At 51.2% G+C, this 21,630-nt stretch overlaps 8 protein-coding genes across 9 annotated transcripts; 4 read left to right on the top strand and 4 right to left on the bottom strand.

Annotated features, from left to right (window-relative positions):
* Positions 1-727: 727 nt before the first annotated feature.
* On the bottom strand, positions 728-2,942 carry PV06_00625. Of its 2 annotated transcripts, none has more exons than XM_016401142.1 (2): positions 2,249-2,942; positions 728-2,060 (listed from the first exon to the last, which is right to left on the bottom strand). In XM_016401142.1, exon 2 carries the CDS (start codon positions 1,899-1,901, stop codon positions 1,056-1,058), a length of 846 nt encoding a protein of 281 aa, XP_016268195.1. In that variant the 5' UTR covers positions 1,902-2,060; positions 2,249-2,942; the 3' UTR covers positions 728-1,055. The 2 variants fall into 2 exon arrangements, with proteins under 2 accessions (XP_016268195.1, XP_016268196.1); XM_016401143.1 differs by having other exon boundaries at positions 2,290-2,942.
* Positions 2,943-3,988: 1,046 nt separating this feature from the next.
* PV06_00624 (dihydroorotate dehydrogenase (fumarate)) lies at positions 3,989-5,839 on the top strand (the record flags this gene model as incomplete). Its single annotated transcript, XM_016401141.1, has 1 exon — positions 3,989-5,839. One exon carries the CDS (start codon positions 3,989-3,991, stop codon positions 5,837-5,839), a length of 1,851 nt encoding a protein of 616 aa, XP_016268194.1.
* A 22-nt stretch (positions 5,840-5,861) lies between these two features.
* On the bottom strand, positions 5,862-6,458 carry PV06_00623 (uncharacterized protein; the record flags this gene model as incomplete). Its single annotated transcript, XM_016401140.1, has 1 exon — positions 5,862-6,458. One exon carries the CDS (start codon positions 6,456-6,458, stop codon positions 5,862-5,864), a length of 597 nt encoding a protein of 198 aa, XP_016268193.1.
* A 186-nt stretch (positions 6,459-6,644) lies between these two features.
* On the top strand, positions 6,645-8,931 carry PV06_00622 (uncharacterized protein; the record flags this gene model as incomplete). Its single annotated transcript, XM_016401139.1, has 2 exons — positions 6,645-7,029; positions 7,082-8,931. The coding sequence occupies 2 exons, from the start codon at positions 6,645-6,647 to the stop codon at positions 8,929-8,931; spliced, it is 2,235 nt and encodes a 744-aa protein (XP_016268192.1).
* Positions 8,932-9,754: 823 nt separating this feature from the next.
* On the top strand, positions 9,755-10,822 carry PV06_00621 (uncharacterized protein; the record flags this gene model as incomplete). Its single annotated transcript, XM_016401138.1, has 1 exon — positions 9,755-10,822. The coding sequence occupies one exon, from the start codon at positions 9,755-9,757 to the stop codon at positions 10,820-10,822; it is 1,068 nt and encodes a 355-aa protein (XP_016268191.1).
* Positions 10,823-11,350: 528 nt separating this feature from the next.
* PV06_00620 (uncharacterized protein) lies at positions 11,351-13,196 on the bottom strand (the record flags this gene model as incomplete). Its single annotated transcript, XM_016401137.1, has 5 exons — positions 11,351-11,801; positions 11,854-12,124; positions 12,192-12,508; positions 12,566-12,974; positions 13,030-13,196. The coding sequence occupies 5 exons, from the start codon at positions 13,194-13,196 to the stop codon at positions 11,700-11,702; spliced, it is 1,266 nt and encodes a 421-aa protein (XP_016268190.1). The 3' UTR covers positions 11,351-11,699.
* Positions 13,197-14,022: 826 nt separating this feature from the next.
* PV06_00619 (uncharacterized protein) lies at positions 14,023-16,700 on the bottom strand (the record flags this gene model as incomplete). Its single annotated transcript, XM_016401136.1, has 9 exons — positions 14,023-14,425; positions 14,478-14,977; positions 15,028-15,234; positions 15,289-15,581; positions 15,634-15,828; positions 15,881-15,896; positions 15,959-16,116; positions 16,184-16,549; positions 16,601-16,700. The coding sequence occupies 9 exons, from the start codon at positions 16,698-16,700 to the stop codon at positions 14,023-14,025; spliced, it is 2,238 nt and encodes a 745-aa protein (XP_016268189.1).
* Positions 16,701-17,544: 844 nt separating this feature from the next.
* Positions 17,545-19,285, top strand: PV06_00618 (uncharacterized protein; the record flags this gene model as incomplete). Its single annotated transcript, XM_016401135.1, has 4 exons — positions 17,545-17,616; positions 17,693-18,811; positions 18,864-19,030; positions 19,117-19,285. 4 exons carry the CDS (start codon positions 17,545-17,547, stop codon positions 19,283-19,285), a joined length of 1,527 nt encoding a protein of 508 aa, XP_016268188.1.
* Positions 19,286-21,630: the final 2,345 nt, after the last annotated feature.

Here is a 21,630-nt window from a genome sequence, read left to right as displayed (position 1 = left end):
TCAAGTGTAGGGTACTCCGGTTCTAACAGCCACAACCCTCAAAATACAATATACAGTATCATCTCATTGCTGTACTCCACAGCTTATAGACAATTCAGGATCTTGTAGATTGGTCTTGAGAATCTATCCGTGCCCTCTTGAGATCTTACTTATTGTCTGGATCATTTGACCAAGAGGCCATGAAAAGGTTCCAGGACAATTCGATAGTGGTGGTACCTTGCCTAGATTGGTATTCGAACAGAATACGGATACGAAAACAGCGAATACGTCTTACACTCGGGGGAGACGGAGATGCAGGATCTTCTAAGCAGAATTCCGTACGGAGGAGTTAGGGAAAATTACTGTTATATGCCGACATCCATGCCCTTGTCGAGTTCGATGGATCATCATCCAGGGACCCAGGCGACGTTGGGCAGATGACGGAATCTTCTCCCAACCTTCCCACTGGTGGCCGGGCGTCGACATCTCCGTTGTTCTTGTCGCTGACTGGCCGTGACAGTCTCCTTTCGACACGTACATAGGTTTGTCCGCACCGCTGTCACCCTGCTGACTGACAGACACGTATAAGGTCCGCTCCTACTCGTACTGTCTGATCTCGTTGATTCCCAATTGGTAATCAGACGATTTTTACAAGCTGTCACCAGCCAGCATTACGGATTTGTCGTCCTACTACGTCCTTATTGCTCTGACGTTAGGAGGCCTAATGAATATTTCGGTGTACAGCAGGGGCAAAGTGTACAGGATTTGTCGTCCGAGAGACCATAAATTCATCATTCATCTCGATTGTACAAAAACTATCTGACTAAGATCAACGACTCCCAGCTGCAGGGAGTCTTACACATATCAAACATCAGCCCTGAGGCTGTGTAAAAATCGGAGGGGGTATCTCAAATCAAAATCTGACTCCTAAAACGTCGCAAGGGAATTCCCAACATCGTTTGCGGTGGGATCGAGACTCGTATATGAGAGGGGAGAAATGGGATGCTGCCGTGAGGCAACAACAACCCTGCCCAACGTATACAGTTACATGCCACGTATGGCACACAAATCACATCTCAACTCCCAAGCAAATTTTGCCACCCAACCCTTTCGTAAAGAACAATGGCGAGACAACTCGCCGTGATGGTCTCGATGTTGAGAACGGGTTTAGTCTCGTGATCGTCACGATGTAAAGTGTCGGTGAAGATTACCAGCGACCCGAGAACCTGCCAATCCCGACGCTGCTTGTAAGCCGCAATGAGACTGCCATCAGGGCCGGACAAGACAATGTTGCCGTTAGCCCAGGGGTGGCCGTCGTCCAGGGCCGGGATCGAAGTGAGCTCTGGTGTAGTCAGGCAGTGCCATTTGAATCCGCCCAAATTGGAATCGGTGGTGCATTTCATGACATATTCGCGCTTGGTGCCGATCCGAGACACGGTCCAGCGAGCTCGAGGCTCGTCAGGGTCGATACGGTGCTCGTAGTGCATTTCGCGAGTTATGTTGTACATTGTCATCTTGATGGTCATCTGGGTCATGCCTTGCCATCCTGGATACTGAATGTGGGCAAGAGGATATGGCTTCTCGGCACTTTCCCGGTCTGTTACCAGACCTGAAACTTTATTTCCCTGACTGGGATCGTGCTTGGACGGAAAGATGTCGAAGGACGGCGGGAGCATTATCTTCTGCTTCCACCATTTCATAGAGCTGGTGGTGAAGCATGGCCGAGTCGTGGTTTGCTCCTGTGCATGCACTTCAGAATCGACTTCGACGGCTTCTAGCTGGAGGTTCTGCGGAGAAAGGAGTCCCAAGGTCGCGCTTTTGAGGATCTCGAATCTCCTGATGTGCTGCTGTTCGAGCTGGAGCTGCCGCTGCTCTGGCTGTTCGTCCGCTGAGTCAGGGTTGGGCGAGCGTGACCGACCCATATCGGAAGATCAAGAGAGTCTTCGATGCGGAATTGATTGGTGGGAGTGGCGGTGTCTTGTTGTTTTCGCTTGCCCTTCTTGTCAGGCTTCTTCTCCTTGGGGTGGCACGGGCAGCCGCCGGGATAGTATATCTCGCGAAGGGTGATGGTGGTATAACGCCTTCGACCGACATTGGTCTGGTTAGCAGCAGGCCCATCCTCGGGAAAGAGGGTGTTATATGAAGGAAGAATATCCCCGTCCGTAGACGCCATTGCTTCCGGAGTATCGAGGTGTGCTCTTGAGGAAAAGGTGCTTGGGGAGGGACAAGAAAGCGAAAAGTGGACAGAAAAGAGTAAGTCGGGGCTGACCTGTGGAGGATATATAAAATTGTGAAGTCGGATGCACTTACGAGCACACTGGTGAAGCAAGGGGCCACAATTACGATGTGTGGATAAGTCAAGGGGTTGACTGTTCAGAGTGAGCCCCGTTGACTGGTGGTTGGTTCGCCAGCTCGGATGCGCACGGAAAAGGGCTGTGCAGTTGTACAAGCTGATGCTGATGAGTTAGATGATGCGTCAGCGGGAGTTGCGAGTCGCTGATCGTTGGTCTTCGCTGTTCTGGGCCTGACGCTCGAGGCTGCCGGGTCTGAAGTTTTTCGTGTGGTCAATGCTTGTTCACTGAGGCCTTGAACACGACGTTGATCGTGGAGTGGAATTATGTCAGCAAGCGGTGAGATATATGTACAGTAACTCTTTCGGCAGTTGTTTCGCGGAGCATGAAAGTGACACAAAGGATCACAGGGCAAGATAATAATATAAGTATGAAATTGATCGAATGTACTTGAAATAAGTCGAAGACAACTCTGTCTGCCTTGTGAGGCTCTCTTCGAACCATGTTGAGCGTTGGCTTCTCTCGTTATTGTCACAAGATGGCCCAGGCTAGAGCTAAACCACACATGAGAAAAATCATTGGTGCTCGGGTTGTATAATTAGACACAATGTGTGCAAGGGCATTTAATCGGCGTTCGGGTTCCTTAAGATGGGGTTGGTCGACCTTGACGTATCCGTATTGTTGGCCGGTCGGGGGACAGGGTCCAGAATATTCCTTGGATGCGACATTTTCCGGTTGACCCCGGATTTTCGGATGCTCCAAGTCGCGCACCCGGCTCGACGATGATGAGGATATGGGATTGACCCAAACACTTCTCACCATATGCACAGGGCACAAAGCACACGCTCAGCCCAAAACCCTAGACTTGGCTGTTTTCCACCTGACCATAACATCATGAGATATGCATGGGAGAACTTCTTGTACGCCTTGGCTATTGCCTTGGAGCTGACGACTCTCGCCTGGTGCAGGTCTGGGCTTTCCATGGCTTCGTATTTGTGCTTTTTGTGGTAAGCACAAGCGGCAGACTCACGGTCTCAATCATCTAAGGCGAATATGGCCGCATCGTCAATTGGTTCGCATGTCCGTGATATATGGTTTAGTACTTCGCCGTTGGAAACAAAGACAGGCTCACTGTGTCTTCTACTCGACTATATGAAGGGTGAAGAAGCAACAGACAAGTGTCACAACTGATCGAACCAAAAATCGATCAAGACACAGATCCATCGCGTTGAGATTAGCTAAACTCAGGCCCTTCAAGTGCTACTTGCATTCGGCACTTGGAAGCAAAGATCAGTGTCTTCTAGCACGGAAGCTTCGTCGTTCTCGAGCGAGGGGCTTGTGTGAAGCGAGGCAGCGTGACCAGAAGGTCATGGAACCTCGTGATCTTCGTGCAGAGAATCGTATGAGGATGGCTCTTTTCTTTTGAAACGAAGAATCGAGAGAGAATAAAACAGAAACGGGCGCCAACGGAGAGAAGTATCGGTCACGTGTAATGTAAAAGCGGCAGCACTTTTGTCCTCGTTTCGCTCGTCCAATCATGATTTTCTAATTCACGACAGCTTCGAACCCGACTTTCTACTGCCACGATCAACATTCAACCACATCCCAGCCCAACTCACGCCAAAGGTCGCCCTTCTTCCAGGTGCTCTAGGAAGTCTGAGGGATGAAAAACCACTACAAAGCTCTTTTCTTGATCTTCATTTCCTAAATTGTCCATCATGAAGCTCCCGACATCTAGGCTGCTTTTCAGACCTCACCAAGGACGAGTATTTACTCGACCGACTTTCGCTAAGCCCCGATTTGCTGCACATTCGATACGAAGACACAATTCCACTGCTCAGACCGCATCGACTGGTGGTTCCAGGATCTTAAACTTCTTCTACGGTTCAACCCTGGTCCTAGGTTTGGGTATCATCTTTGTCTACGTCACAGACACCAGGGCCAGTGTCCATCGATACGTTGTCATCCCTGCCCTGAGATGGATCTACCCCGACCCGGAGGAAGCTCATCATGCAGCTAACCAGGTCTTGAGGTCTCTCTGGGATCTCGGCCTTTATCCTAGAGAGCGAGGGGATCCCGACAAGGCTGGCGATCTCGAGGTGGAAGTATTCGGTCGCATGATTCGCAACCCAATAGCCACATCGGCCGGTATGGACAAACATGCTGATATCCCCGACCCTCTGTTCGCATCGGGCCCAGCCATTGTCGAAATTGGAGGAACGACTCCTTTGCCACAATCTGGCAATGACAAGCCTCGAGTCTTCCGCTTGACTTCTCAGCAAGCCATGATTAATAGATATGGTTTGAATTCCGAAGGGGCAGATCATGTTGCTATGCGGCTACGAGACCGAGTGAGAAAGTTTGCATACCGTCTTGGACTGGGTCATGATGCTGCTGCCGAACAAGCAGTATTGGATGGAATTGCTGGTGTTCCACCTGGAAGTCTAACCCCTGGAAAATTGCTCGCCATTAACATCGCCAAAAACAAAATCACCCCTGAGGATGACGTTGATGCTGTAACCAAGGACTACGTATACTGTGTTAATACTCTGGGTCCTTACGCTGACATCCTGGTTGTCAATGTCTCCAGCCCCAACACTCCAGGTCTTCGATCGCTTCAACAATCGGACAAGCTCCAGAAGATCCTCACAGGCGTTGTGGATGCTGCACGTTCGGTAGACAGGAAGACCAGACCTGCCGTCATGGTCAAGGTCAGCCCTGATGAGGATTCAGATGCCCAGATCTCTGGTATATGCGACGCTGTTTGGGCAGCTGGGGTTGACGGAGTTATTGTAGGTAACACGACCAACCGACGACCAGGCCCAATGCCTCATTTGGGAAGTCTGTCGCCATTGGAGGAACAACATCTTCTCGAAACTGGTGGCTTCTCTGGCCCACATCTCTTCGATAGGACTTTGTCTTTGGTAAAGAGATACAGAAAACTCCTCGAGGAGAAACCTGCGGAGCTCGAACCCGTGCTACATTCTCCCAGTGCTCTGCAAGCCGAGGCTGCGAAGATAAAAGATGAGCTAGCGAGTGCGTCTGGCTCGAAAGAGGATTCAACACCGGACAGCGTTACCACCTCTGTAGATACAGGAGTTGTTCCAGTCACCCCGATTGCTGAGGAGACGAGTTCGGAAAAGCAGCCCTTATTGAAACTACCCCAAGAACGGTTCTACGATAAACCCCAAGATGAACAGGACTCTCTGGTAGGTGTAAATGCTGAGCCTGTCGACTCCTCCGACCAGCAAGAGAGCCAGATAGAACGTCTAAGAGCGATTCAGGCAGCCATAGAACGGCTGCCTCCCAGAGAACAACGTGAGGCACTTGAAAAAATGGAAGAACCTATCCATCTGGCCTCGAACGATGAACCGAAAGTGATTTTCGCGACAGGTGGCATCACCAATGGCAAGCAGGCTCTGGATGTGCTCAACGCAGGTGCTAGCGTTGCCATGGTATATACAGCTCTGGTTTACGGTGGTATTGGCACGATCTCACGCATCAAAGATGAGATGCGCGCAGAAATGAGGCGGCAAACAGAAGAGAGGCGATCGAATTCTCAGGAATGATGTCTGTCTGACTCGGAGCATATCATGATGTTTCCGGCCGACGAAGAGCGAGATGATTGAGCTTGATCATCTGGCCATGCTCTTCGATCATCTCTTCCGATATCGCGTCGAAACCATATCGAGCCAATATGCGCGCGCTCGCGACGTTTTCTTCAACGACATCTGCCGCTAAAGTCTCTGCGATGAAAGTATCGTCATCAACATCGTCTCCGATCACCACTTCTTTTCTGGGTAATTGCCAGTATGCGTGCAGCCAACCTTCCAAAGCTTCAGTGGCGTAACCCATCCCCCAAACTTCTTTGACAAGCATGTACCCGACTTCTGGCGGCTCCGCAATATAACATCCCATGATCCCGATGACCTCCCCGGGCTTTGACATTTCTTCGATGGCAAAGTTGAAAGTGACAGCATCATTTGGTGGTAGAAACAGGTTCATCCAGGCCTGAGTGGCCTGCTCATCCAGGTCTGGTCTGCCCTGACTCGTCCATTTCATCACCTCTGGCTGAGTGCGCAAGATGTGAAAGCCAGTAAGATCTGATTGCCGAACGGGGCGAAGAAGTAAACGAAGAGTTTTAATGGGCGATGCCGGTACTGGGAAGACAGGACGAGTCGTTTTCATGGCTGTGTAAAGAGAAAAGTTGTGTGCATCGATCAAGAATGGCCAGGTTAGAAAAGCCGCAGTAGAGACTACTTGTATTTGAACCACTGCTGCAATAAAAGGCAAGATGACAAGAACATCTTTCTTGCATTGATCGTGACTCAACTTTCGGATTTCCACAAGTATGAGTACGAGGTAGACGACACCATGGACCAGCAAAAAGATGGATTCGAAGGATGGAATACTAGCAATGCTACCGTGGCGTTGCCGCCCAATCAAAACTCGGCAAGCGCACACTGGCGTGCCAAGAGTGGTGTTGATATCGGCTTACCTTCCTTGCAGCCGATAAGAAATTCTTCTGAAATTTTGTCTTGTCGATACGGCAGCCGTTTGAACATTTCTGTTCTGCAACCGCCACTTCAACTGCGACACCACGGTCCGATCGTTCGGCCAGTTGACAAGATGAAGACCACTTGGAAGGACATTGCCCCTGTTCCAACATCCCAGGAGTTTATCGATATCGTTCTTAGCCGAACACAGCGACGACTACCCACTCAGATTCGAGCCGGTTTCAAAATCAGCAGAATTCGAGGTACGGCCTTTTCATGGCGAGATTCACCGCTCTTATACTAATCGCTCATCAGGTTTCTATACTAGAAAAGTCAAGTTTACCTCGGAGACCTTCTGCGAAAAGCTGCAGGCAATTCTCGAGGGATTCCCCCGCCTCCAAGACATTCATCCTTTTCACAAAGATCTTTTGAATACACTCTACGATGCCGATCATTTCAGAATCGCGTTGGGCACATTATCGACAGCCAAGCGATTGATCGAGACTGTGGCAAGAGACTATGTCAGACTGCTGAAGTACGCACAGTCATTGTTCCAATGCAAATCCTTGAAGCGGGCGGCGCTTGGTCGTATGGCCACAATCTGTAAAAGACTGAAAGATCCCTTGGTATATTTGGAGCAAGTACGACAACATCTTGGACGTTTGCCCAGCATCGACCCTAATACTCGGACTCTCCTCATCTGCGGATACCCAAATGTCGGAAAATCCAGTTTCCTCAAGTCGGTCACTCGAGCCGATGTCGACGTACAGCCCTACGCTTTCACCACGAAGTCACTTTTTGTTGGACACTTCGACTACAAGTACCTGCGTTTCCAAGCCATTGATACTCCTGGTATTCTTGATCATCCACTCGAAGAAATGAACACCATTGAAATGCAATCGATCACTGCCATTGCCCACTTGAGGTCGGCCATCTTGTATTTCATGGATCTCTCAGAACAGTGCGGATACTCCGTGTCGGCACAGATGGCTCTTTTCACTTCAATCAAGCCACTCTTCGCCAACAAGTTGGTCTTCATCGTGGTCAACAAGACCGATGTGACCAAGCCAGAAGATCTCGACCCAGAATTACAACAACAGTTACAAGATCTCCTCACTCAGAACTCCAACACCGAACTCCTTCAACTGTCTTGCATCACCAATGAAGGCGTTCAAGAAGTTAAGAATACCGTCTGCGATCGACTCGTTGCCGAACGTGTTGCAGCCAAGCTCAAGGCTGGTCAAGCCTCACAGCCTGCCACGGCCGATGCTCCATCTGGTCGCCTTGGAGACCTTCTCGCTAGGATCCACGTCGCGAGACCCATGGAAGGCGCAGTCAGTGAAACATATATTCCCGAAGCCGTCAAGAATGGCACCCACAAGAAGTATGACAAGTCTGACCCGGAGAGGAGAAGGCTGGAACGCGACCTCGAGGAGGAAGAGGGCGGTGCTGGTGTGTACAACATCGACCTCAAGAAGTTTTATGACTTGGCAGATCCAGAATGGAAGCACGACAAGGTTCCAGAATTTTTCAATGGCAAGAACGTTGCAGATTACGTTGACCCCGAGATCGAGGAGAAGCTAGCTGCCCTCGAAGCCGAAGAGGAAAGGTTGACCCAAGAAGGATTTTACGATGAGAGTGATAGTATGGACGATGAAGAAGAGGCAGAGATTCACATGAAGGCTGAATTGATTCGCAACAAGCGCACATTGATCATGAACGAAGCGAGGATGAAGAAGAGTCTCAAGAATAAAGCCCAGATTCCTCGCGCGAAGAAATCGCGAACCTTAGGGCAGATGGAGAAACATCTCAACTCGATTGGTTTGGACGCTTCTTCTGCTACCGATCGAGCCCGAGCCCAGATCCGCAATGCTCCTGCTCGTTCGACGGCCGGTGATGACATGGAGATCGATACGCCTTCGGCTAGAGTCAAGGCATTGTCGAGGGCACCGAAGACGAATAGATTGACTGACGGATTGGGCGCCAGCGCCACAGGGGTCACAGACCCAGCTACGCGGGAGAAGGCTTCTCGCATGGCCAAGTTGAGTCAGAGAAAGATGAACCGTATGGCGAGACAAGGTGAAGCTGATCGTCATGAGACTGCGTCTCTACCAGCCCATTTGATCAAGGGCAAGAGAAAGCAAGGTTCGACGAGGTCAAGATAGACGCGTGCTTTTAGCTGGAAATAATGATTGATGAGGAGCTAATTACATCATGCCTGTTTGTGTTCGGAGTCTTTGGTTTTTTATTCCTTGCCTTGGGCGGGTTTGGTCAACTTGGGAATTTCTCAGAATGTCAAGAGGTTTCAATAGGTATTTGTCTACTTCTCAGGCTGTCGGTCGAAACTTCGGAAAATATCAAACAAGACGACTTCTTCCCGTACGATGATCAAGTGTCCAACACGCCCAACTTCACTCGATAGTAGCTCATGAGTTGTAGTGACCACTATATCTAGGTAGGTAGCCACGAGTATTTTGCACGGTCATGATCCATGGACGGTCCGGATCGTACTCGTGCTCGTACTTGTACTTGCGGGTCCCTCCTCGGCCGGACCAGCCTCGCCAGCCTTTTCGACACTGCTCCGTCCGTTACTTGTCCGTACTGACTGCTCTACGTCGTCGAACTTTCGTCCCCAGGTGTAGTCCATTGAACTCGGCGAATTTCAGCTTGATGATTCCGAGAAGAAAGGAGCGCATCCATGTTTGGGTGAAAGGGAAAGGGAGGCTAGACAAAGCGAACCTGACCGGTCAGATCGACAGGATTCGCCTGCAAGAAAAGGAAAATAAGCTGCTTATAAATGCTACTTGTATCTCACTGGAGACCAACGTTTGACCTCGAGTGCGAAACTTTCTATTCCAACGGGGGGGTTCTTCATTCAGGAAAATCGCTATTTTGGCTGCACATATATAAGACGGCCTGACTGATTGACCTATCCCAGATACCTACCGAACCATCCCACCTTTTTTTCCAATCTCACTCACCACCACCATGGCTCCTCCTCAGAAGACACAAAAGGCCCTGATTGTCACCGAGCTTGGGAAGCCAGTGACACTGGTCAATGACTGGCCTGTCCCCCAGCCCGGCCCGGGCCAGGTGCAGATCAAGGTCATCGTGGCCGGCATCAACCCTCACGATCACAAGGCGCGAGACGACGGCCTCTTCGTCAAAGACGCCCTCCCCGCCGTCTTGGCCAACGACGTCGTCGGGGAAGTCACGGCGCTCGGGCAAGGAGGCGCCACCAAATACTCGCCGGGCGACCACGTCTTCTACCAGGCGGGGTTTGCGCCCCCGATCGTCCAGACCGGACTCCAGCAATACGCCGTCGTGGACGTGGACCACAGCGCAAAGGTGCCCGACGGTATGAGCGACGACGAGGCCGCCACCATCCCCGTCAACATCCTGGCTCCGTTGGTGGCCCTCTTCGACTCGTCGCACGGCCTGGGCCTTCCCGCACCCTGGACGCCCGAAGCGTCGACCTTTGACCACAGAGGAACGACGCTCTTGATCATCGGTGGAGGCAGCAACTGTGGCAAGTTCGGCGTCCAGCTCGCCGCGCTGGCGGGCGTCGGTCGCGTCGTCGTCGTCGGCGGCGACGAGGCGGTGCTGAAGTCGTACGGCGCGACCCATTTCGTCAATCGCCACGGCTCGCCGGACGAGGTGACGGCCAGGATCCGCGACGTCGTGGGCGACGAGTTGATCTACGCCTACGACGCGATCAATCCACCTTCGACGCAGAGCATCGGCGTCAACTCGTTGTCGAACACGAAAAAGGGCAAGTTAGCCCGCCTCCTGCCCCTGGGCCCCGTCGATGAGACCCAGGTCAAGCCTAAGAAGGCCGGTTGGGAGCTGATCAACGTCTTCGGCGCCAGTCACTTCAGGCCGGACCTGTGCAAGCCGTTCTGGGAGCACTTGCCCCGTTACTTGGTCGAGAAGAAGATCAGGCCGACCGAGTTTACCATCCTCAAAGGCTTGAGCGCGGACAAGGTCAATGAGGTGCTGGACGCGTATCGCGATGCCAAGAGGGTCACCAAGACACATGTACATGTCCAGGAGTAGTGACGTAGAAGGGGTTTACTTTTATATCACCCGGAACCAAAGCGTAGACCATTCCCTCGTTGGATATCTGGCTCACTACACTGCGTTCGGTACGTCCGTGCTAAACAAATCCTCGGTCTTTCCGAACTTCCCTCAGCAGTTATAATCTCAAGAGTCCGTTCTCAAACCATCAGTTTCACGTGGCTGCGTTTGAACCCTAGTGATTGTTTAGTGGATGGTGGTGGTTCAAAAAAGAGGATAGACACCAGGTAGTTTATAAAGCCGAGATCGACCTCACGGTCATCGTGTTCTCTCAACTGGTCCATGAATAGAGATTTCTCAAGCTGATGTTCGTCGAGGAAACCGAGATAGATTGGCTAAATTCCATCTCTGCGAAATTTGTCGAGTTGGAAGATTGTCGGCAAGTTCAGCATATGAGTATGCTATACCGTCTCGTAGAACACGTCAAGCACGAAGGGTGTCGATATTGCGTTTGGCAAATGGAACACATCTACACATGAAAGGGAGAGCATTGGAAGAAGAATGGTGTGAACTCTGAATGGTCATACTCGAAAGGTCTGTAGATAAGGTCCCTTGATCGGGCACACCGGCGTCAAATCCAAAAGAGTGTTCTAGAACTCCATTGTAGCGGCCTTCCAGATACATATCATGTTTTATGCCTCGTAGCACGTAGCCTCGAGCGCGTATGTAGGTCCGAAAAGCCGGGTGCGTGTCTTGAATCGGCAGGAAATAAACAGAGTATGTGTGTCAGATACGCATAGAAATATAGAATAGCTGTCAATGTCCTATATGAAGCCGCGGCAGCCCGGTTGTTGGTGGGGGGGGGCTGCATACTTGAAGCTATCATGCAAGTCATCCTGCGCTTCCAAGCCCTCAGTCAGATATTGCTTTGCACGCGATCTCTCGCATGAGGTGAATGCTTCTGATCTTGTCTAGGTCGGTAGAACTGTGTCATGTCGCAAGACATGGCTAGATCCCGCTTTTGTTCTATGTTAGTACAGATGACGTGAATGATGGACGGCAACGCATACCATGAACATTTGCGCTGCCACCTCTGGGTTTTGCGCAGCTTCAGCTGCGAACTGAAGAAAGGGGTCTTCTGCCAGCACTGACTCGCCGTCCTTGCTCATTCGCTCCATGTTCTTGGTGGACAGTGGATTGATGACGTCTCGATAGATTCTTCGTCGCATCTCATCGTACTTGTCTAGTATGGTCATGTCCGCCTGGCCAGAATAGATCCCGAGAAGACAGTCGGCCAGGCTGCCCATGTCGGCGATGCCGCCGGTAAGACCCAGGCCGCCCCTGGAGGTCGGTTAGCATCATCGTGCAGTTGTTGAACAGAGACCTTGAGGGGGCCCGGGCAGCGTACATGGGATTGCACAGGTGCGCAGCATCTCCACCGAGCAAGACTCTTCCCACCTTCATCTTCGGGGCACATCTCTGATGCATGCGGAAGAAGGCCATGGTTTTGATCTTGTATTGATCCGGCTCAGGATTGCCGGGGAGGATCTGGCGGAACTTGTCGGGAAGCCTCTGCCTGAGCTCCTCCTCGGTAAAGCGAGCGTCATCGCCATAGGCGACGCGCCACAATCCATCCTTTGTGATCTTCATGGAGATGAACCAATGCTCAGGATGGATGGTCCACTGGATATCAGACCAGCCGTATTTATCGAGGTCGTAGTATACCTGCACGGTTCATCATTAGCGCGTCCCGTACCGGCAACAAGGTCTTCGTCCACCTACATTGGTCGTTACCATCTGTTTGTCCAGACTATAGCCAGGGAAGTCTCGGCCAAACAGAGCTTTCCGAACGCCACTTTGAGCACCATCACACGCGACCAGGAAATCCGCCTCTATCCTCCGTTTCTCACCGTGGCAATCGATTTCTGCCCAGACCTGATCGTCGTTTTGTGACACACCGATGACTCGGTGGGACCACAGGATACTTGCATTGGACAGTGTCGCGAGTTCGGCGACAATCATCTCCGCAAGCGAGTTCAGAGGATACGCAAGCATGTGGTCAGGAACGTCAAGGGTGTCGATGTTCTCAATCTCCGTGATCTTCTCGCCACCCAGCTTTCTCCATGCCATGGTCTTGACCAAGAACCCGCGCTTCAGAACTTTGTGGAGGATTCCTGCGCGTTTTATGACCCTAGAGTTCCTGTCAGCAGGTGGTTGAATGTGCGCTGTTGGTGGGTGAGAGATACTGGGATGCGGCTGGTCCATAGAGAAGCGCCCTCGGTCTGTCATCGACCTTATCGTTTGCTTCGAGGACAGTCACGATGAGCCCATTCTGAGCCAAGATGAGAGCCAGCAGTAGTCCGGCCGGCCCAGCCCCGACGACGGCTACCTGAAGGGCCTTTGTTGAGGTCATAGTACGTTCCATCAAGCAATGAGGCTTTGTCAGGGTCTCGAGGCGATGGAAAAATAAGGACGTTTAAGTATCGTCCATAAAAGTACCCTTCGTGGGTTCGGTTTTGGCTCAACCGTTTCCGGTATATAACACAGACATGTTGACGACAACGGTGCTTTTGGCATCGCTAGTAGAGCCCTCGACAGGCATTGCAGGCTTCTGAATTAGTGCATCGGCCCCCGTAGTGCTTGAGCGGCGTGTAGTGTCGGCGAAAGGGACCAATCCAAGCTTGAAGTGACAGGTGATCACAGTTGCCATCATTGTCTCATAGACATCTACATTGCGTGGCCGGAGGTACTGATCCTGGCACCCGTTTCACGATGTCAGAGAATACCGAGAAAATAGAACTGCAGTCTGTTTCATTCCGCACCCCTCGGACCGAAACTCCGGCCCATTTCGCGCGAGAGTGACGACCGACTACGACGTACTCTCCGGACTGGGAGGTAGAATGCCTTTATCTATTGTACACTGCCATTCACTGCGGACTAACAAGGTCCTACGTTCATAGCCGCCATTGCAGAAAATACTATGTGCTTAATTACAATGGCTCTTCACCCCTACCGGTGCTTGCGAGTCCTTCAACCTGTTTCTGCAGCTGCCGTTCATACTTCGTGATATCTATCCCGGATTAGCTTCCGGATTAGCTTCGTAGCTCGCTACTGGACTCCTTTCATTGCATTGTTGTTGGTAGCATCATGTCCGTTGGCGATTGCTCGACGATCGGGAGCAAAGTGCTCCACATTTCCATTCCCGGATCGAAGGACATGTCAAACCACTAGCGAGGATATTAGAAAGAGCTGACGGGCCTGGAATTACCAGAATCATGCTTGGGCTCACAAACCTCATTAAGACCGTCTTCGTACAGAAATTCGGTTTGCTTGAGGGCTGTGTTTCCTGGATCTGGTCCGGGAATCCCGGGGACTACAGCCTGCTGGAGGTCGGAAAGGTCGTAGGCGGATTGTGATCCGCCGGCGCTCTTTGCGCGTTCAACAACACTCCGGGCCATCTGGGAAAGATCCCTCACGAATGGTGTCGATATCTGGGATTCAGTCGCCAACTCAAGGCGAATAAAGTGACTGGCACCCAGCTCCATCAAAAGAAGGTCAGACTCTGCAGAGGGATGGTTCGGCGCCTGCAGAATGTGGATGAATAGATTAATGAGGGCATAGATTGGAATGTAGTACGCAAGGCTGGCAATGATTCAGTGTTGATCCAGCGTTGCTAGGATTTTCCTATACTCACAGAAAGGGACAAGCAGCATCCAATGGAATGTGCCGGCTGGCTAGAATAACATCTCTCGATGTCTTCGCCACTATGGAATAAGACCTTTCGACCTGATCACGAAATGACGGATGCTGGCGTAAGCTGATGATGCCTCGAGACCATGGATAAGTCAAAGTCGTGTGGATGTCGAATAAAAGGCCATAGTAGGTAAAGTGAAGAGCCAGGGCCACTTTGAGGCTAAGATCCGCTGGTAGAGATGAGGGGTCTAAAGCGCTCTTCATGGACAGGACACGCTCCACGGCCTCACCGTGTACCCTCGCCTTTTCATCGAGGAAGGTGACCATCTGGAGCAGTTCCGTGGGATTCCGGCGAAAAGCTCGGGCACTGGAAAGTGACTTGCCTACAAAGGAGCAGAGTTGATGAAGATCTACTAGAACCAAGCGGGCAGGGAAATTCATGAGGCAGTATGATGCACCCGATGTTGGTATCTGACAGTTGATCTCTTCGTCATCTATGATCTGGCCCAGCTGGTGAGAAAAGATGTGTATAACATATTGATTAGACATACCGATGGCCGCCCAGAACGGCTGGAGATGTGCTTGTCCAGGCAGTATATAGACCAGAAGATCCAACTGCGGTGGTTCACCTCGTGCTCGGGCAGGTTCCAAGACCGGGCGGGCTGTCTGTGTAGGCCTTTGGCACAAGCAAGACGTAGCGCGTCCGCACAAAGCATGAACTGGAGAAGAGGACTACCCACGCCCTCGGTGTAGTAAGCCTGGCTCGATGTCAGCTTCAAACGAACCGGAAAGGAAGATCAAGAAAGACTTACCATAAGAACGAGTGCCTGTACACCTACGATAGAAGACGGCAAAAACAACAGCTCCGTATGAACTGCGAGGGCGTTTTCGAAATATGGCCAAGATGCCCTGGAGCTCTCCACCAAAGTTGAACTCACTGACATAAGCAACCGGCAGCCCGAGGCGAAGATGATATTGCGGAGCGCGTACCAGGATGCATCATCATCGTCGTGCTTGAGACTGGTGAAGTGCATACGTAGGCGTGCTTCAAACCAGGGTCGCTGGACAATGCCAAATGTAGCCTCATAGCCACTATCGAAGAATGCTTCCATACCTAATCAGTGGAGAAATAAAAGGGGCACCCATGAACCGGTTACCTCTGGCGTACTTGAAGGCCATCTCCTCATCAGGATCCGGAGCACGTTGGGTTGAGAGCTTCTTTGTGAGTTTCAGCCGGCGTGTCATGTCCCTAGTAAATCGTGTGGCGGATTTCTGAAAGCCTAAGCTTTTGACTCTTTCTGCCACCCAATGCATACCAGGCTGAGAACATATGGATAGGAATGATCGTGGACCTTGTTCCTGTTAATACCTGACCATCCAGCTTCCGGCTAAGCATGGATCTACCTTGGTATTCCAAATACTACGGAGACACAAATGAGTACCGGCATATGCGGCTCAAGGTGCGGATGGCATGTATCTTACTGTCTCTGCGGAGTAAACGCTGCTCCCTTCTTGCTCTTCGTCACCATGATCACTGAAGCTTCCTGGTATGTCATCGACAAATGATGGAAGAACAGATTGTTTGCAGGCGTCTGAACTGTTGTCGCCAGGCCTGATAGGAGGATGAGCTGGCAGTGTCTCTGTCTAATTGTCAGGCCAGCCTCGCATCATTTGGGGTCAATAGTTATTCGAGCAGAACATCCTGACCTTGGCTTTGGGCGGAATGGTCGCCATTCTCCTGACCGGCCGAAAAGTCCACAGTTCCAGCCGAGCTGTATGCTTGGTGAAGCTCATCTCGGCTACTCAAGTTCGTTGGCACATGCGGTTGCACAATGGACGAAGAGAAGCTACTTTCTCTTCGAGGTTGATTCGTTATTGTGGTCATCGGGGGCATCTGCCCATTCGATCCTTCTGGTGAGGAATGTGCCGAGGACTGCAGAATCGCCTCAAGCCTAGCCAGCCTCTGAGCCATCATCTCTGAATCTAAAGACTTATCCTTTACCCTTCGCCGGGGCGAGGTCCTGCAGTATTGGCCGTGCTTGACGCAGTATGAGCATGGATTGGCTCCATCGCCTACAAAACATCAGAAGCGTGGTTCGCTCGTTGTGGAGGAGAAAAACTTACAGCGAACTTTTTTCTCCCTACAGTAGTCGCACGCAAGCCAACGTTTGCGTTTGACACCGTTTGCGCTATCTGCCTCCTTGGATCGTTGCTGCGAGGACATCATGGAGTGACGAGTGCAACTGAAGCAAGCTGTAGGTTGGGAGAAGTCACAGCTTTGGGCGAGACGTTGAGTATACTATCACCCTCAGAGAGACGTTCCGGCCTGGGAATGAGGCAACGAGGCCCGAACTCAACCACAACACCGACGTTTATTGCATTTCAGGAATTGTCGTTGACCCCCCGGTAGTCTCTTCCCAATGACCCACAGGAGGGGAACTTGGATTTGCGGGGTAAATCGAAGGCGTCAAGAGTGCATTTCTACGATTCCGTGTAGTTGAGACGCCTAGAAGATCTTGAGCATTCGCGTAACAAATACTGCACAGCTGGGTGGGGCTCATACGCCGTCTAGTGAACCTCCTAACCCCTAAGGACTAAAAACGGCTCTGAAGTTGGGGAGTTATCTGACCCGTGTGTCACTAGCCAAAGGCATAGCTTGCTGAGATAGTCTAGCATCGATCTACCTGCAACACATTGGGAAACCGGCATCCTTTGTAACGGAGTGAACTCTCCGGACCGAAACCACCGAGATCCAAGTCAACCCCCAACCGGGATTTCCATATGTTTTGGCCACAAGATATTCGGACCGGATTGCCCGGCAGCTCGAAATGCATGTCCGAGCTGGTCGGCGACGTTGTGCACCTCTCCACGTCAGGCGATAAAACTGCATCATTTGGAAGACTATGGCTGGTTGAAAAAGCGCCACGCTTGGATGACTTGAGGCTTCATTCTTGATATTCACACAACTTCGAGGTCTAGGGCCCCCAAATCTCGATCAATTTAGGAACTATCCAGCGGCTCAAAAATATTTCTCAGAACTCCCTCCGTAACAGACATTCAGGCAAGCTATGCTTCGGGAAGTTCACCTTATCAATGGTCTCCATGGCTTTTCTCTGTTGACGGGGTTCTTAGCTGGCGCAGTAAGTTCATAAATTGCACCACAATCCTCTTAAGAACGCGGAACCACGTCAGTAACAATGCTAACATGTGGCATAGCTTGCCCTATATCGGATCTACCTCGTGATTTACAATCTCTATCTTCATCCACTTGCTAAAGTGCCTGGACCGAAGCTGTACGCGGCATCAAACATTCCTTATTCGGTTGGACTCTGTAAAGGCACCATCTGGTTCGACATAAAGCGTTTTCATGATCAATACGGCCCCGTTGTCCGATATGCACCCAACGATGTCTCCTTCACAACAGTCGACGCTTGGAAAGAGATCTACGGCCACAAAAAGTGGAACGATCCCAACTTTCCAAAGGATCGCAGACTTTACCGCGAGGGCAAGACCGACACAGCAAGCATTCTGGTCGCCGACGATGCCGATCATTCTCGCGTGCGGCGCTTGATTTCTCATGCGTTCTCCGAAAAAGCACTGCGTGGACAAGAAGGCATCATGCAAAGCTATGTCTCTCTACTGATCCGCCGACTGCAAGCACACGCAACATCTTCTAACCCCGTGGTTGACATGAACAAATGGTACAATTTTACGACCTTCGATTTGATTGGCGACTTGGCTTTCGGAGAACCGTTTGGTTGCCTTGAAAGTGAGGGCTACCACCCATGGGTCGCCATGATTTTCGGCGGATTCAAACTATCAGCATTCAATCAAGCACGAAAGCGATTCCCCTGGCTCATGCCTGCCACCAAATATCTACTGCCCAGCAAATTGACCCAAGCACAAATCGAGCACTTCTCTCTCAGTTTCTCCAAGGCTCGCCAACGTGCCATGGGCGGTTTCAAATATCGCGAGGACTTCATGTCATATATCTTGCGGCACAATGGCGAGGACGGCAGGGGAATGACGCCTGATGAGATTGGAGAGAATTCAAACATTCTCATCGTTGCTGGTAGTGAGACCACGGCATCCCTCTTGACCGGTACCACGTACTATCTGTTGAAAAACCCCGAGTGCCTTCAACTATTGACAACAGAAATCCGCTCAACCTTCGAAAAGGAAGACGACATCAACCTCGTCAGCGTTGGGCAACTCAAGTATCTCCTGGCCTGCCTAGACGAGGGATTGCGGTTGTATCCGCCAGTACCGTCCGCTCTGGGCCGCGATGTGCCAAAGGGTGGACATTACATTGAAGGATATTTCATTCCAGAGCAGGTGAGCAATTTGCCAGTCCCAAAACCCTGAAACTGTGTTAATACCAGCTTAGACAACGGTGGCGGTTGTCCATTGGCCTACTTATCATTCTGAAAGGAATTTCCATCTTGCAGATGAGTTTCGGCCTGATCGCTGGCTGGGAGATCCAGACTTCGCTTCAGATAACAAAGAAGTGTTGCAACCCTTTCACGTTGGCCCGCGAAACTGCCTAGGGAAAAAGTGAGCCTTCCAACTTCCCACCCCCTCAACTTGTCAGGTCTTCTTCTCCTTGTTTCACGCTAACCTGGAAATATTCGGATTCATAGTTTGGCTTATGCGGAAATGCGTTTGATCCTATGTCGAACGCTGTGGAATTTTGATCTGGAGTTGCAAAGTGACAGCGAAAATTGGACAGATCAACTCATCTTCAATTTCTGGCAGAAAGGGCCCCTGAACGTCAAATTGATTCCTCGGAGTCCTGGCGCAAAGGAATAGGCTCATCGTACTCCACTGATTCCAGCGTCAGTAAAGCCAACAAGTTCGAGACAATCCCAAACGTACATCCCTCCCACTTGAACAGAACCAGTATTCTCTTCTGGAAACATTTTTTTTAAGGGACTCTCCCTTTCTGCGATGCTGACCTCATATTCTAAGCCAGAACAATATCTGGACTGCTTCGATTAGTTGATAGTGAGTACTAGTCATGCGATCGTGGGGTCGTCAAGGGTCTCCCATGTTTGCTTAATTGACAGGTATCTATGTGCAGCAGATCGTCTGTCCCTCTGATCCGTGTTACATTGTCTATAAATAGCTAATAATATTATGATCTGGAGACGTCTCACATTGTCAATGCCACTGCTCTTCATTCAAGATATGATTATATCAGCTAGGCCTTTGACTACAGATACAACATTCACGGTACGGTCACCACCACCTTCCCGACAGCTCTGTTCTCTTCCATGTACTCATGTCCATGACCTATGTCTGCCAGCTCGAAGGTCTTGTGAAGGAAGATGTCTTGTGGATAAGTCCCGTTCTCGACCTTCCGGATCACATCCTCCAAGAGCTTGTCGATCGTTTCGTGGTCAACATCGGCGTCTTCAGAACCTGGGCCGCTGTTTGTCATGGTGAAGAAACTGACGTTGCGTGTTGGCGGTATCGAGAAAGGTTCAAACTGCCCAGCGCCCCAGTGTTTGTTTAGAGGACCGACCAAGACCGTGGTTCCATACCGGGCACACAAGCTGACGCAGCCCATGACACGGTCGGGACCAACCAGCTCTATGACAACATCCACTCCGACAGGATAGAGCTTCGCGACCTCCTCTTCGATGTCTTTGTCCAGGATGACATGATCAGCACCCGCTTCCTTCAGTCTTTGCACCTTGTCGGAATTCCTCGTCGTGGCAATGACAACAGAGCCAGCATCCTTGGCGATCAGGAGGGCCCAGATTCCCACGCTCGACGTGGCTCCATGGATGAGAACAATTGACCTGGGTGGTCGTTCGCGGAGTCGCCCAGCGAGCATCAATGCGCCCCATGCTGTGTACATGCTCATCGGTATCGCCGCGAGAACATTCCAGGCCAAGCTGGTCTGTGGGAGGCGATACAGACGGCGTCTGTGACACAGGACGAACTCTGCGTAGGCGCCATCGTATGCTTTGCCCCCGCCATAGACAAAACCGGTCACTTTGTCGCCCTGCTGAAATCCCGACCGCGCTCCCGCTTCTTCGACCTCACCCACGAAATCCTCTCCAAGGATCTTTGGGGGGTCCTCATGGTATTCCTTCTGGAATATGATGAACTCGGCAATGAAAGGCGCCGCTCCCGTCCTTCCTCGGAGTTCTGCTCGGTTGAGCCCTGCTGCATGCACCCGGCACAACACCCACTCGGGAGAAGGAAGGGATGGGCGCGGATAGTCATGTTGATATGTGAAGCACTTGGGAGGCGCATCGTAACCAGGGTTTGTCAGAACGGCGGCTTTCATCACCCCGTTTGGCTTGTTGTCCCATGTGGGCATCTTGTGAATTCGGATGAAAACAACGTTAACAGTTGAGTCTGCTCCTTACCAACGTCCATTCCAAGTGAGAGGCGCCTATGTCAGTTTCATATTGGTGATGAAATCTCCTGAACCATCTCTGACCTCGCCGAACTGCTCGGATATCGGGTACATACTTTGATTCTCCGATCTACCACTATCCTATAGGAGAAAGAAAGTGGGCATTGCCCCTAGCTGTGCTGCAGATGTAAAACTCCAATCACCGTCCAAGGCGACCTGCTTTGTGGAGCCTCTCGGTCCGATTCTTCGATAGAAGAACCACAACCGTGTATTGGTCTTGACGACGTTCTTTCACTACCCTCAGTTTCGAGTCGGGAAAAACATTGACAACACGAGAACACGACATGTCGACTCAAAGAGAGGTTCTGGCTGTGCCTAAGCGATACATCACCACCCATAACGGGGAAGGGCTTGCCGTCTTCTCGTCCGACGTCGAGGAAGAAGCCCCCCAGAGTAGCCTCTCAGACGGAATGACAATCTCGTTGTGCTATGCAACCACCGAATTCCCGGTCATCTTATCCGAAGATCACGACATGCGGGCGTACGAGACACTTGTCCAGAGACCTCCTGGCATTGTGGTTGCTGGTGGCTCTGTGGCAAGGATTGTTGACTTTCCGCCCGGACATGTTGGCACCATGCATCGAACCCTGAGCGTCAATTACAACTTTGTCATCCAAGGACAGCTCGAATTGGTCCTGGACTCCGGCGAAACGCGACTTCTCGGGCCCGGCGATATGGTTGTCCAGAGAGCAATCAACCATGCATGGAGGAACCCGAGTCCGAC

This window comes from Exophiala oligosperma (assembly GCF_000835515.1).
Source record: "Exophiala oligosperma strain CBS 72588 unplaced genomic scaffold supercont1.1, whole genome shotgun sequence".
Taxonomy (NCBI): Eukaryota; Fungi; Ascomycota; class Eurotiomycetes; order Chaetothyriales; family Herpotrichiellaceae; genus Exophiala; species Exophiala oligosperma.
The sequence above is the reverse complement of the archived record's forward strand: the minus strand, read 5'-3'. Positions and strand labels throughout refer to the sequence as shown.